Here is a 13,513-nt window from a genome sequence, read left to right as displayed (position 1 = left end):
AAAACTAACCCTTCTAAAAAGGACACTGATGTAATACAATATCTTTAAAATGTAGATGAAAAGAACTACACATTCCCTGATCCATTTTGTATCAGGTACAGAATCTGTTAATGTACAAGTATAAGTTTACTTATTCACTAGAGCACTAACTGGAACTCTGAAGTACTGATACTAGTGGTGTTGTTGTTGTCTTTTAAGTTATTTTAAGGAATAGCTACCTATTACATGACTTAAACATACTTAAGTTTGTCAGACATTAAAATTCTCAAAGGTCTTGTTGTAATCTTATCTATCATGTCATTTTAAGAAAAATTTAGGATTACTTTCTGTATATTTAATTAATTAGCCTCTTTATGTTTAAACTTGAATGGGAATGGAAAAATTATTTCTACCATTTTTGACAAAATGAATTAAAGTGCTACTCAGAGATATTCTCTATATTAGCTTAGAATTTAAAATTTAGTATTAAGATAATAAAATGAAATCATTTTAACTTATGAGAAAGTATATAACCTAAATATAAATCTGATTCTTCAGTGATCATCTTTCTAGATAAGTCTGAAGTCCTCTTTGGCAGCAAATCATTCTGAACAATTAAAAATAATCTAACAATTATTCTAATATTTGGATCATATACATCTAATATATGAACCACTTAAAAGATGTAGTGTTATTAGTTATTAAACATTGAAAAGTTTTAAAGGTCAGAATATGTGTTAAAAGTATTAAAATTAAGAAAAAATTTGAGTGAAATATGAAGTTTCTTATTAATTTAATTATTATGGACTGCTTATATTCAAAATAACTTTATGTTTGTGAAAACAGTGATCTGCCTTGGGGTATATGCCGTCACCAACTTCAATTATAAACATTCTGTTTTTTACACAGACCATTGACTGACATTTGGGAGATTAGAATGCTCTGTGACGTGTTTTCTCTATTGCAAGCACACTTTTGTTGGGTATTAGCCTGGTAGTTGTTACCAGTTCACACTACAGTCAACGTTAAGTTACCACAGCAGTTAATACTGAGGTACTACCAGGAACTGCTATCTTATGGGAAGGAAAAGTAATTTTATACTTTTTGTTTTACATATCAGAGATTGAAACTCGGGGCATACACATGTTAGGCAAGTGCTCTACCACGGATTTCCATTCCTCACCCTTTCAATTTTATTTTGAGATAAGGTCTCCTTAAGTTGCCAGAGCTAGCTTCCTACTGAGAACACCCTGCCTTAGTCATGCCAGTCGCTGGGACTGCAGGCATGCACCACCACGCCCGGCTATGAAGTAGTGCTTTACATAGGTAATTCTTCACAATAGAGCCCACTTCATTTCTCCTGCTTTCTTAAAGCTTTTGCATCTATAGCATTTTCCTTTCCTAAGTCTTGACTAATGTGAGACCCGAGAAGTGATTAACGTGTCCGGGGAAGGGAGTAGATGGTAAGTGAGCAGATCCAATGATCAGGTCAGAGCTCCAAGTCCTTCCAAGAAGGAAGACCACGGAGCACTGTGGTGTGGGCTGGTGAGGAGGGGTGAGGCAAAGGCAGTGTCATGAGATGCTTCTCCGAGGGAAGAGGCCAGAGGGGAGCTTGGTGTTGGTGGCTAATGGCAAGGGCATGAAGTTTAAAGTCGCATGCTTAGGTCTGAATTCTAGCGTTGCTATTTATAGGTGATTAATGAACTTCTATGCAGTCTGATTTCATGGATAACATAAATAGAAATAATAACAGCTAATTCCTGGAGTTGAGGGAAGGTTGGATGTGCGAGTACCCGGTCAATGATATTTTTGGCACAATGAAAAAGAACAGCTTTGTTTTTCTTCCTGAAGCTATTGTTGTTGCCTCTGGAATTATGATGCCCTATTTCAAAAACATTATCTAGATGATGTCATAATTCACTAATCCAATACACTTCTCTACCCCTTTTATATTAAGAATATTGAATGGAGCTATCCATAGGAAAATTTTCACTGATTTTAAATTTCAAGTGGCTTTTAGAACACATATTTTCTTGAGAAAAATTATTTTACTTTGTACAATAAAAGAGTTACCTAAATGTTTTTGCTTGTACACTGGTATAATACTTACAAGTAAGGATCTGCATATAATTTAGCTGAAAATCATGACATTTAGTAATTTAATGTAATTCATATAATTTAGAAAATTTAAAAGGATCCATTCTAAATTCAGATTTTAGCATGGGATACGAGATCTGAACTCAGTGGGAGAGTAGTCACAATTGTTTTATTCTCTCAGTCATACAAATTGGCTTCTAAAATGGGAAACCCACTTTCTAAATTATATGGTAACTGCGATACATTTCCCAAACAAATAGGTAATTATGGAGTTGATACTTTCTCTAGAAATAAAATATTTTCAATACTTGCCAGTTAAGAAATAGGCTATTGCTATTGAATCTATAGAATTTATTATTTTTCTATGTTACGTGACATAGAATCGTTGAGCTCGTACCTCAAATTCTTCTGTAAACCCATTACTGGCATGCAGATCTGCAACATGCTTTGGGAAGTGCTTTGTTGGAATTGCTCCAACATCATCTGAGGAAATAAAAAAGTTATCTTAGAAAGGTAGATCAATATAAATGGGTGCGTCTCTCTATTACAAACTATCTCCTAAAACAACTTCAAAATTTAATTATTTTATATACCCAACTAGATTTGTGCTCAGACTGTAAGCAACAATGGTCAATTTTATTTATATTCACTCTCAAACATAGTGCAAATCTTAGAAACCTGATTCATAAAAAACCCTTTTCCATAAGTAGTAAAAAAGATGAAAATCATGTGCGTCCAGTGTTAATTTATAAATCTCTCCAAACCTCCTTTCTCAGGCACTCCATCTCTTTAAGGCCAACTGTGTTTTATATAAGTAGAGGCTACATGCAGAAATAATATACTTTGTTTTACTACAGTGAAATTTCAGTGTTCTAAAACTGTATAGTTTAATGCCTTACAGTCAAATAGTCAGGTGTTTCCATTTTAAGGCATTTTTCATTTTCATTAAATAATAAAAAATATTTATACAAGAATATTCATTAAGAATAATGTTCAAAACCTTTGGGACTTTTAATCTGTAAAACTTCAAGAATTCTAACTTGAAAATATGCAATGTAAACAAAGTCACTGGATCTGTTAATTAATTGAAAAGGGGCCAAATTACATTAACTGCCCTGGTTTACTTTTCTTTTCCCCTGGAAAGACTTCCTGACAGTAAGCATATTACGAGCTCACAGTGTGCAATTTCACAAGTGATTTCTCTGACAAGGAAACATCAAACACATTTTACTAGAAACAGTTATTTACATCAACAGATGTTCCACGTTTACGTTCTCTAATATTTTTAAGCTTCAGTTACCAAGAATTTGTTGCATAAAAAAATTAGAATCCATCTGTTCTCCCTCTTAGATGAGTGGACCTGAATACTAAAATTGAATTAGCCAGTCAAGCTTGAGAAATATTAGACAAAGGTGTCATTCCACCTTCACACCTACTGAATGATCTCCATTAGAAGAAGCTTTTATAATTAGATCAGAAAACAGAAATAAGGTGTCACACCAGGATCATAAATTTTAGTGAATGTCCTTCAAACCCAAAACCCTACACAACCAGCCTTCTAGAAGCAGACTGGGTGCTAGAGTTAGCTACTTAAGTGATTTCTTCTATTAACTGTAAGTGAGAGAAATGTATCTTTTCATTATCCATCTTTACATGAAAGGTGCATGTGCGGGGATGGAGACTGAATCTCTGACAGCCAAGCAAGGGAAGGCAAGCTATGTCCTCTCGTGTTGTTCCACTGACAGGCAAAATGGAGGATTTGGGATTTTTTCGTGATTTAAAGTTACTGCCCTTATTAGTTAATAATAAATCCTGCTGTGTTCTGGTTAATGTGAGAGTTAATTTGGACCCCCACATGGAGTGGGGAGAGGAGACATGCTCAGAAGCAAAGGGAAGCCAACTGCAGCGGAGGGCTGGAGGCTCTGCGTGCAAATGCTAAGCATGGAAATGAAAAATTATCCCATACTGATGCAAATGCCCAGGACACTAATATAAGCTATAAGAGCAGAAATAAGACAGTGGTGGTCAAAGAGTTGGAGTGGATAAAACAGTGCTGGGGGTGCATGCCTATAATTTATGCTATGGGGAAGCTGGGTTGGGAAGATGATAAAGTTCAAGGCTCCCCTGGAGTGAATCAGAGAGACCCTGTCTCAAAATAAAAGGGGCAGAGGGATTAGCTCAGTGGCAGAGTATCCTGAGTTTATATTGAAAAATAATGGGAAACCAACATGACACTTCTAATTTCTTCTAATATAAGTGTAAATTTATATAAAAATAAATATACCTTCTGCCTTATAGGTACAGAATAAATATAAATGAGATATTTTTTGTGTTTCTTTTAGTCAAGAGATTTCTCTTTTGCTCTATCCCAGAGAATTTGACTGTCTAGCAATACTTCACGCAGCATCAGTCTAAGCGGTGATCTCTAGAAGGACCACACAGATCGCCGTTTCCTGTGAGCTTGCTCACTCGCTCGGTAACCTCTCTGTGGCCATCTGAGCCTTTCTTCCCCAGTACTTCCCACACACTTCACACAGTCTAGACAACGCATTTTGTGCTACCACATTTCACCTAAGATGTTACATAAATGAGTGGCTGTGGTCTTGTTTGTCACGTGAACTGTGGAGCCAGTGGGTGCACCAACCAAAAGCACCCTGATTCATTTCGGGGTACTGCCATCCAGGCCAATTCTGTTACCAGCAGTTAATGTACTCCCAAATAAATTTTCAACCACTCAGCATTTGGAGACTGAAGTAGTTCAAGCAACTAAATATTCTTTGTCTCCTTTTTCATCATCACCAGCATTTTTGAAAGGTTCTTCATAATGTAATTAAGAATTGTTTTTTCTTATATAAATGCAAGTGAGCAGAAAGGAACCAGCTTGTTGCTTTCTGTTTGTTATTGTATCCTATCAGCATTTACCGCGTTGGTATATTTTGATATTTATTTATTTATTTATTAGGTTTCCATTGAAGTAATGGAAATCAGTAGAAGTCAGAACTCTTAACTAATATTTTATTGTTATAAAAGCTTAATTTCACTAATACACCTGAACAGTTATTATTTGTGCCATATCAGATTTATAGTTAAGAATGTTTAAAATCAATGAGAAGAAGATACGTGCCTGGGTTCTTGGCATGTCATACAGTTAACCTTCGGGGCAATATATATAGTCACTAATTTATATTAGAGCGATTCACCAAGTGCTTGAACAAAAGCAAACCTCCTAGTATGGTGCTTCTATTTCAGCACCTCCCAGCTACCTGTGGCCACACTCTTAAGTCATTACCTGAAATTGGAAAGATGGGTGTTGGTGGGGTAGAAATTACTCGAGGGGAGGTACTGTCCTCTAAATAAAAGTGTGCAGTCTGGAAGCATTTTCTGAAAAAAAGAAAGAAAGAAATTTATACTTCTGTCTGTGTAGATAATCAGACGGCTTGTGGACTTTCTCTTGGTGGAATTACCCAGATTAAAACAAAACAAAGCCCTGTCTGTGCCATCTCGGGGCCTTGGCTTTGTCACTCCCTCTGCTCAGCTGCTGTCCTGCCCATTATCAATGCACTGGCTGAAATGCTACCTCCTCACGGAATTCCTGACCATGCTAGCTAAAGGTGTCATCCTTTCCTCCTAGGTCAATCTGTTTCATCATTTTATTTTCTCTTTATTACTTATTATTATAGGAAGTACTTCCAATGGGGTTATAACTTGATAAGCCCATGGTAAGTTGAAAACATCATAAGTAAACTTCATGTACAATAAACAAGTGCTAATGAAATAAAAATTAAAGACGAAAGCATCAAAAATAAAAGAACTAGTGATACTCTTACAAAAAAGAAAGCACCATAAGCTGAGAGTACATTCAATGTGGTCAGCCTGCCAAGCACCATAGCTTAGCTACACAGCACGAGGCACAGCAGCAGTTTACCCGCTGACTATGCATCTCACTGGGAACTGGGGCTTGCTGCCACCCCCAGGCAGCTCAGGAGAACATCCTACTGCATGTGATGAGCCTTGGAAAAGACCAAAATTAAAAAAAAAAAATTCTGCTGAATTATACTGGTTTCACCCCAATGTAAAGTCAGAATAATCAAAGCACTTAAGTTGCTAACCATCTTGACTATTTTTATGTATTCATGGATGTACAGATTTGTCTGTTTTACATGTTTATGATTTGCCTTCTCTATTGGAATGTATATCTGATAACTTAAAGTACTTTCATAAATCACTACAGTACTGGTCCTCAGTATCAGCACATCGGAGGCACCCCAAATATTCAATCAATACATTGCTATGTGGAGGAATCATGTAAAATTGCACATTTATTTTTAACGTTAATGCCACACACAAGGGAAACCACCCAAAAGAAACAATTCACATAGCAAGAATTAGCCTTCCGATATGGTAGTACAAGCCTTTGATAGTCCAACCTGGAAGTGTAGACTGACAGAACACAATATTTTTCCAGAGAAAGAAAGTGGTACAGGAGCAAGCTGAGTAGATCCAAGATCACATGACAGAAGAAACCTGAGTTAAGATCACATCCTGGCCAGCAGAGCGTGGGCAGACTGAGGGGAAGGGGAGAGGGGAGAACCACAGTCCCTTGACAAAGCAGCTACCTAGCGGCCGTCCACGTGAGCAGAACTGAAACCAGAATGGAGCAGAAGCTACCCAAGACTTCAGTAGGTCTGTGCCGTCATTTTTACCAAGCTTCAACACAACGACAAGGAAGCACTACATTTGGTGCAGATTTAAATCCTTTCGAAGACACTAAAATAGTTTCCCAAGTAGATAAGAACAGGAAAAGAAAGGGAATCTGAAAGCTGAAGAATTCTTTAAGCAGCCTAGGGTGACCCACAGGGGATGCAAGAATCTCTTTAACAGCCTCCCTGATGCACACAGAGTTAAGACCCAGTTTGACATCTTCAAAAAGAAAGAGATTACTTTTTCTGTGAATTGCTAGAAACTTCTTTCTTCAACTAACTTGAAGCCCATTCCTTCCTAGGTTCTTCTAAATGGCACACAGAGCAGGCCTTCCTGCTCCTCTTGGGGTTTCTGATAGTAAATTTTTTAAAAAAGAAAAAAATAGTATTCTATTATCTGTCACACTGTTACAGTACACTTTAAATGTATAATAACATAAACTTGAAATCTGAGGTAGTCTGAAAGATAACAAATAAACAGAATTCCAAATTTCTAAGTTAAGTCAACTGCTGTAGTTATAGATATACATTTAAGAAATAATGTATGGCTCTTATAAGTAACTATTTTTCTTTTTTTAAATGTATTTAGTACAGGGTTTATATGGTTTACAGAGTCTCACCACACAGATTGGATAAGTAATGATTCTCCTGTTTTTCAGCTTGCCAAGTACTGGGATTGCAGGTGGGTGCCACCACTCCCAGTCTCAGTCAACCGCTCAGTGTGCCATAGGGGCAGAACTGGCACAGCAGGCCAGGGATTGAATCCCGGTGTCTGCCTAAGCAGGCACTTTAATCCACTGAGCTATCTGGCCGGCTCTCATCAATGTAACTTTATTTTGTAAAATTTTCATTGAAAATATAAACAGTAATTGTTATTTTATATTTTAAATATTTTTAGATTACGTAGTTCAAAATCTTTAAAACTATTGCTGCCTATTTGTGTTCCTCACCATGTTTGATGGTTCTGCTTGAATCTTGTACCCTAGTAACACAAACACATGATAGATCATTGAAGCTCCCTTGTTCACGTCTAACTCAGCAGCTCTCTGCCCTGCTTCAAACCTGACTCTCCTCTTGAACAAATGCCTCACTCACCAACATGCAAGGCAAACCTTGTCCTCCTTCAGGACAGCTCAGAGGCATCTCTCAGAAAATAGCCTCTCATTTCCTAAGCAGATTACAGAACCACAGCATCTCCGTCTCCACTGCATCTAACACCTCCCACTCACACTCATCTAAATAAGGACTATTCTGAAAAATACACCGTTATGTTAAATATTGTTCTTTATTGGTGGTTAGGATAATTATTTTTGTACTATACTTGGTTCATGTCTATTATCCTTATTGTAATTTTTTTAGAGGATAGGGTTATTTTTTTTATTTCTTGTGAACTAAACCCTTAAGAATCCAAAGCACCATACCACAGTGATATATGTGCACTCAAGTTTATAGCAGCACAATTTATTATAGCTAAATCCTGGAAACAACTCAAATGTCCATCAACCAAGAAATGTATAAAACAAATATGGTAATTTTATACAGCAGAGTACTACTGAGCCATAATGAAGGACAACCTTGAGACTTTTATAGGTAAATGAATGCAACTTGTGACCATACTTATAAGAGAAAGAAGTCAGACTCACATGCATAAACATCAGATTGTCTCCCTCATGTGAGAAACTGAAAGTAAATAAATTTTAAGTGAAGAAACTATTCAAAAGGAAAGAGAAACTGGGATGAAGGAAGGAGAAAAGAAGGAAGGGAAAAGGAAATACACACACACACACAGGATAGTTAAGGTAATTATACTATTGATTTTTCTTAGTTTAGTGAAAAGAAAGGTTTATGCTTATATTGTTTGATCAATTTTTCATGCCTATATCTTGTAATCTGAGCCACTACTTTGAAAATAACTACATGCAATGTGTTAACCCTTGCTACTCTCCTATTATCTTGTTTTGAAATTTTGTATCATTATTTCTACTCCTTAATATGAAGAAAGTCTCTTAATGAGTGCAAGGAGTAAAACAGGTAATCAGTGTTTGTTGAATTACACGGACTTCTAGTAGCAAATAAACTCCACCAATTGCTGTCAGCTGTCTCCGAGATTATCTTGCCGATTTGAGCCCTGAATTAAACAGTTTGAAGTGTCAAAACTTTGGGGGGGGGCAGGAGTGGGACACACAGGTATAGACAGATGGGAATGGATGGGTATTTGGATAGAAAGAAATGATATGCCAATTCACTCTCAGGGAAGGAAAGAAAGCAATATCTGATAAAATATGAAAAGGTAAATTAAAACATGTTAGCATTGAGGTTTAATTTGCTGCTGTTTACTGTAACTGAGTAAATACCAACTCTTCTTGATTCAACTATTTAATCAAATCTTTGTTGAGTTTAGAAGGTATCGTCCCAATAATGTTATTTGACAGTAATTTCCAGCCTGACACATCTTACCAGAAAGTTTGCATGTGGGAAAAACTAAAACTTTACAGGCTAACTTAGGAAGCCCCTATGTATCATGTTTAGGAGTATTTAACCGGGCAGTCTCACATGGGAAGTGACACTCTTAAAAGCCAGTATAGTCCCAGGACACCTCTACTCTGGATCAGCACTTACCTTCAATGACCCATGAATTTGAATTTAAGACAAAGAAAGAATTAATAGCTACTTTTCTTTCCACCCCAAGCCAAAACAACAGCATTTATGAAAAGTTCTTCTCTATACTGGTTTTGGTCATGTGGCGTCCTGTTGAACATAACTGGTAGCCTTAGAATGTGACTTAAGATAGATCTAAAAACCTGCCCTTCTTTTTCTTTAAAAAGAACTATTTGACAATCTTCCCTGCCAAAGACACTTTCCATCTTAGAAACTTATGGTTTGACTTCTGTAAATTACAGCCTAAAACATCTGGAAAAAAATTTCAAAGCATATTATTTAATGTATGACAAGATTCAGTATCTATAGTCCATCTGTTCTGAATAAGCAGTGACTGTCTTCACGTCTATGTGCTAAGTGTTGATGACTATGTCTCCTGCTAATTATCACTTAGCCACGTTAAAAAAAGTGATGACTGTTTTAAACTTGTAGACATAGGTGCTATCAATCAATGGTGATCTGATTATTTAATTTACACCTTTTCATCACAGTAAGTATTTAAAATTAAAAGCTAGAAATGTGTAATTATTTTATTTCCCAGTAACAATCTACAGATATGAAACAACACTTAGAGTGCTATATTCATTTTTCAAGAGGAACTTACTGCAGACTTAAAGATGATCCATGAAGTCTGCCCAAACAGCGAACAGAGTAAATGTGTCCACACATGGGTAAATGACATACCCAAGGTCACAGAGCAAGTTCAAAACAGAACTTCTGGGGGCCTGGCCCTAGCTCAGTTCTTTAAGTAGCTGCTTCCACAAAGCAGTCAGGCTGAGGTTGCTGTGGTTCGATCCCCACAACTGCAGCCAGCCAAACCTGCCCTTAAGGCATTTGGAGCCAAAAAAAAACCCCCAGAACTTCAAAAGAAGCTCAGATTTTATCACCAGAAATTTGCTCTATTAACTTCCTCTAAAGGTAAGTACAGAGTAGCATCTTCATTTAGGCAAATTAGATGAAAGGATTTTTTTTAAAATACTACTTGATATTTTCTCCTAAAATTAGGCCAAAGGAATGTTTACATTTTCTTCTAAGAATTTTATGGTTTTATGTCCTACATTTAGATCTATGGCATTTTTGGAATATGATTTTTTTGTGTACAGTGCGAAAAAAATTCCAACTTGGACATTTTGGACTATAATGAGGATTAAAAATCTGATGATTCTTAATCTCAAAAATAACAGTCCTTGAAGTAACAGTCCTTATGAGTTTTTCTAAATATATATTTCAACATTCTTAAAAGCTTTAATGGGCCAGGCAGATGGCTCAGTAGAATAAGCGCTTCCCTGGCAGAAGCAAGGGTCTGAGTTCAATCCCTGGTTCCACAAAAAAAAAAAAAAAAAAAAAAGCTTTAATGACATAAAATTGATGCACCATAAAAGCAACTAATTTCTGATGTGGATGTCTAGTTGCCCTTGCACCATTTGTGGAAAGGGTAAGTCTCTCTTCCTTGAAAACTGTTGGGGCCCTTATCTAAAACTTATAAACCACAAAGAGAAACACTTATTTCGAGACTCTTAATTCTATTTCCTTGGTCTATTTATCTATTCCTATGCCAATACCAGAATATTTTGATTACTGTAGCTTTGTTATAATCTTTGAAATTGGGAACTGTATGTCTTTTATCTTCATACATTTTTAGAAGTAAATCTTCTGGCTTTGGGCTGGGCAACGCTTTCTTAGATAGGATAGCAGAAGCAAAGCAATGATGGAAAATGGACAAACTGAACTTCCCAAGATTACAAACTTTAGCACTTTAAACTGTCAAGAAAGTTAGAACCTCATACCCAGAACAGGAGAAAATAATTGAAAATTAAACATGTTACAGAGAACTTGTATCTAGAATATACAAAAACAATGCAAGGAAAAGAGGCAAGAAAGGCTGTGAACTCACATTTCTTGAAAGTAGATACATACATGTTTGATAAGCAAAGTAAGAAATAATCACAAGCCATTAGGAAATACAATAAATTAAAAACCATTGAACTATATAATTTAAATAAGTGGCTTTTACGCTATATCAATTTTATGTCATTAAAGCTCTTAAAAATGTTTAAATATATATTTAGAAAAATTTGTAAGGACTGTGACTGCAAGCACTGTTATTGTTGAGTCATCAGATTCTTAATCCTCATTATAGTCCAAAATGTCCAGAAATGTGTAAAGTCTTTCAGTCTCGGCTGGTGAAAGCCCACTAATTACAAATGCATCTATGCTAGAACTTGAAAAGTTCACAGAACCTTTAAAGACTCTGTGATTTAGCTCCTACTACCTCTAGTGCATAATTATCTGAAAAGTTACATTTTGGTGTGAATTTATTTCATATAGATGTGAGAAGGACAAATGTTTAACAACATTTAATGCATTTTGAAATACATAAGAGTGATAAATTTTATCAGGATACTTCATATAGTATGAAAATGTTCATTATTTAAACTTATTACACTTTATTTAAGGCACATAAAATGTTATTTGTGAACAAAAGAGAACAATTTATTGGTTAAAGTGAATAATACATTTGCAACCGGCACTTTTTTCCTCATACAATAGATGGGATGACCCATTTGTAATAAAATGCCAGTCCAGGTTTTAATTTTTCCATGAAACATAAAATCATATTAGATAGACAGTGTTTTTAATTCTTCAGAAAATATACTTGGAAGCAGTAATAGAGATTAAAAGACATGCTAATTATTCCAATCTAGTAACTAGGATTACCGGACATCTTTATTGGAACTTTACATTAATACTATTTACTACGAAATAGAATTTACTTCTATTTTTCTTATTTTAAATTTGTTTAAAAATTTAAAATTTAAATTAATTCCCACTTATTGAAAAATGGGTGTGCAGATTAGCTTGCATCAAGGAGTCTGAATAAACATATCCAAACAGGGCAGGAAGGTGAGGAGAAAGTCGAATGAATGCTACTGAACAAATATTCATGCGACCATGCACTATGTTCAGAGCATTCTGCCAAATGCGGGAGGCGCTGTGAAAACACCGGCAGCTGTAGCGGTCACGAGGGTCCAGACAGAGGAAGCAGGCTTTGCGTTTTATTATGGACCAATGGACTCCCAACCCACGACACGTAAAGAACACACGATCTGGCGTCCATCGTCCGCAGTCTCCTCTCTTCTGTAGAGGAAGTGGGGCATGAAATGCCGCTGCGTATTGAAGCGTTCTGCTCTGGCCAGCTCAGGAGCAGCTGCAGGCACCGACGCGCCCCTGCCGCGCTGGCCTCACCGCATCCCGCGCGCTCTTCCTTTCCACCCTCCGCCCCCCGCCGCACCCCTGCCTGGAGCGCTCACCAGCCCTACTTCCTGCGCCCTGGGCAACTCCAGTCCTACGTTCTGTTTTATCCTGCCCATTCTGGCCTATGAGATTCCACATTCTCTAATATCTAAGATTTCAGCTGCTATGCGTATGCTTGGTTATACTATTTTATAAAATTATTTTTCATCAATAAGCATGGGTTTCTTGAAAAGAGTGGCACTCATTTATTTATTCATTCATTCATTTTTGATATTTCTTGCTAGTAGTCAACATAGCACTGGATAGATGGGAAATGATAACTATAATAAATGTTTTGGAATAAACTGAAGGTGTATTTTGAAATGACACAAACAGAATAGTGATATGAATTAATGGAATACAGCTACTGAACAAAAAAGAAATTAATTATAGATCTTCTGAAGAAAATTCTCCTTTGAAAGTACAAAGTACTAAGCAAAACCCTTTCTTGGCTTACAGTTATGAATCCTTATACCATTATACAATTTTTGGTTTCCAACAGATAGTTTTACCAACTTACATTACATCCCTAGGAAATCTGCTAATTACTGGTATGTTCTGCTTGCAGCAGAAAGGGAAGAGCATGCTGGCCGCAATTATGCTTGTCCTTTAAGAGTTTTAATAGGATGTTGATGAGAAGGAAGTTATGTGTCATCCTTCAGACAAACAATAAACAATTTTAAAAGCCATTAACTTTATTCCATATCTATATTTCTATTTTAATTGCTTTATACAGAGATTATCATTTTCCAATAGTATACAGAATGGATATCCACACTGCACAA

General features: G+C 36.2%; 1 protein-coding gene across 1 annotated transcript in view; it reads right to left on the bottom strand.

Annotated features, from left to right (window-relative positions):
* Ptprz1 (protein tyrosine phosphatase, receptor type Z1) overlaps positions 1-13,513 on the bottom strand; it is a 175,407-nt gene that overhangs the window by 22,381 nt on the left and 139,513 nt on the right. Inside the window, exons 14-15 of the mRNA XM_004643317.3 lie at positions 5,366-5,457; positions 2,474-2,559 (exon numbers count right to left, since the gene is read on the bottom strand). Of these exons, the coding sequence (XP_004643374.1) occupies positions 2,474-2,559; positions 5,366-5,457 (178 nt within the window). The remainder of the gene's footprint in view (positions 1-2,473; positions 2,560-5,365; positions 5,458-13,513) is intronic.

The sequence above is a fragment of the Octodon degus genome, unplaced genomic scaffold (assembly GCF_000260255.1).
Source record: "Octodon degus isolate 3935 unplaced genomic scaffold, OctDeg1.0 scaffold00170, whole genome shotgun sequence".
NCBI classification, from domain to species: domain Eukaryota; kingdom Metazoa; phylum Chordata; class Mammalia; order Rodentia; family Octodontidae; genus Octodon; species Octodon degus.
Note: the sequence above shows the minus strand (reverse complement) of the source record. Positions and strands in the feature narration are given on the sequence as shown.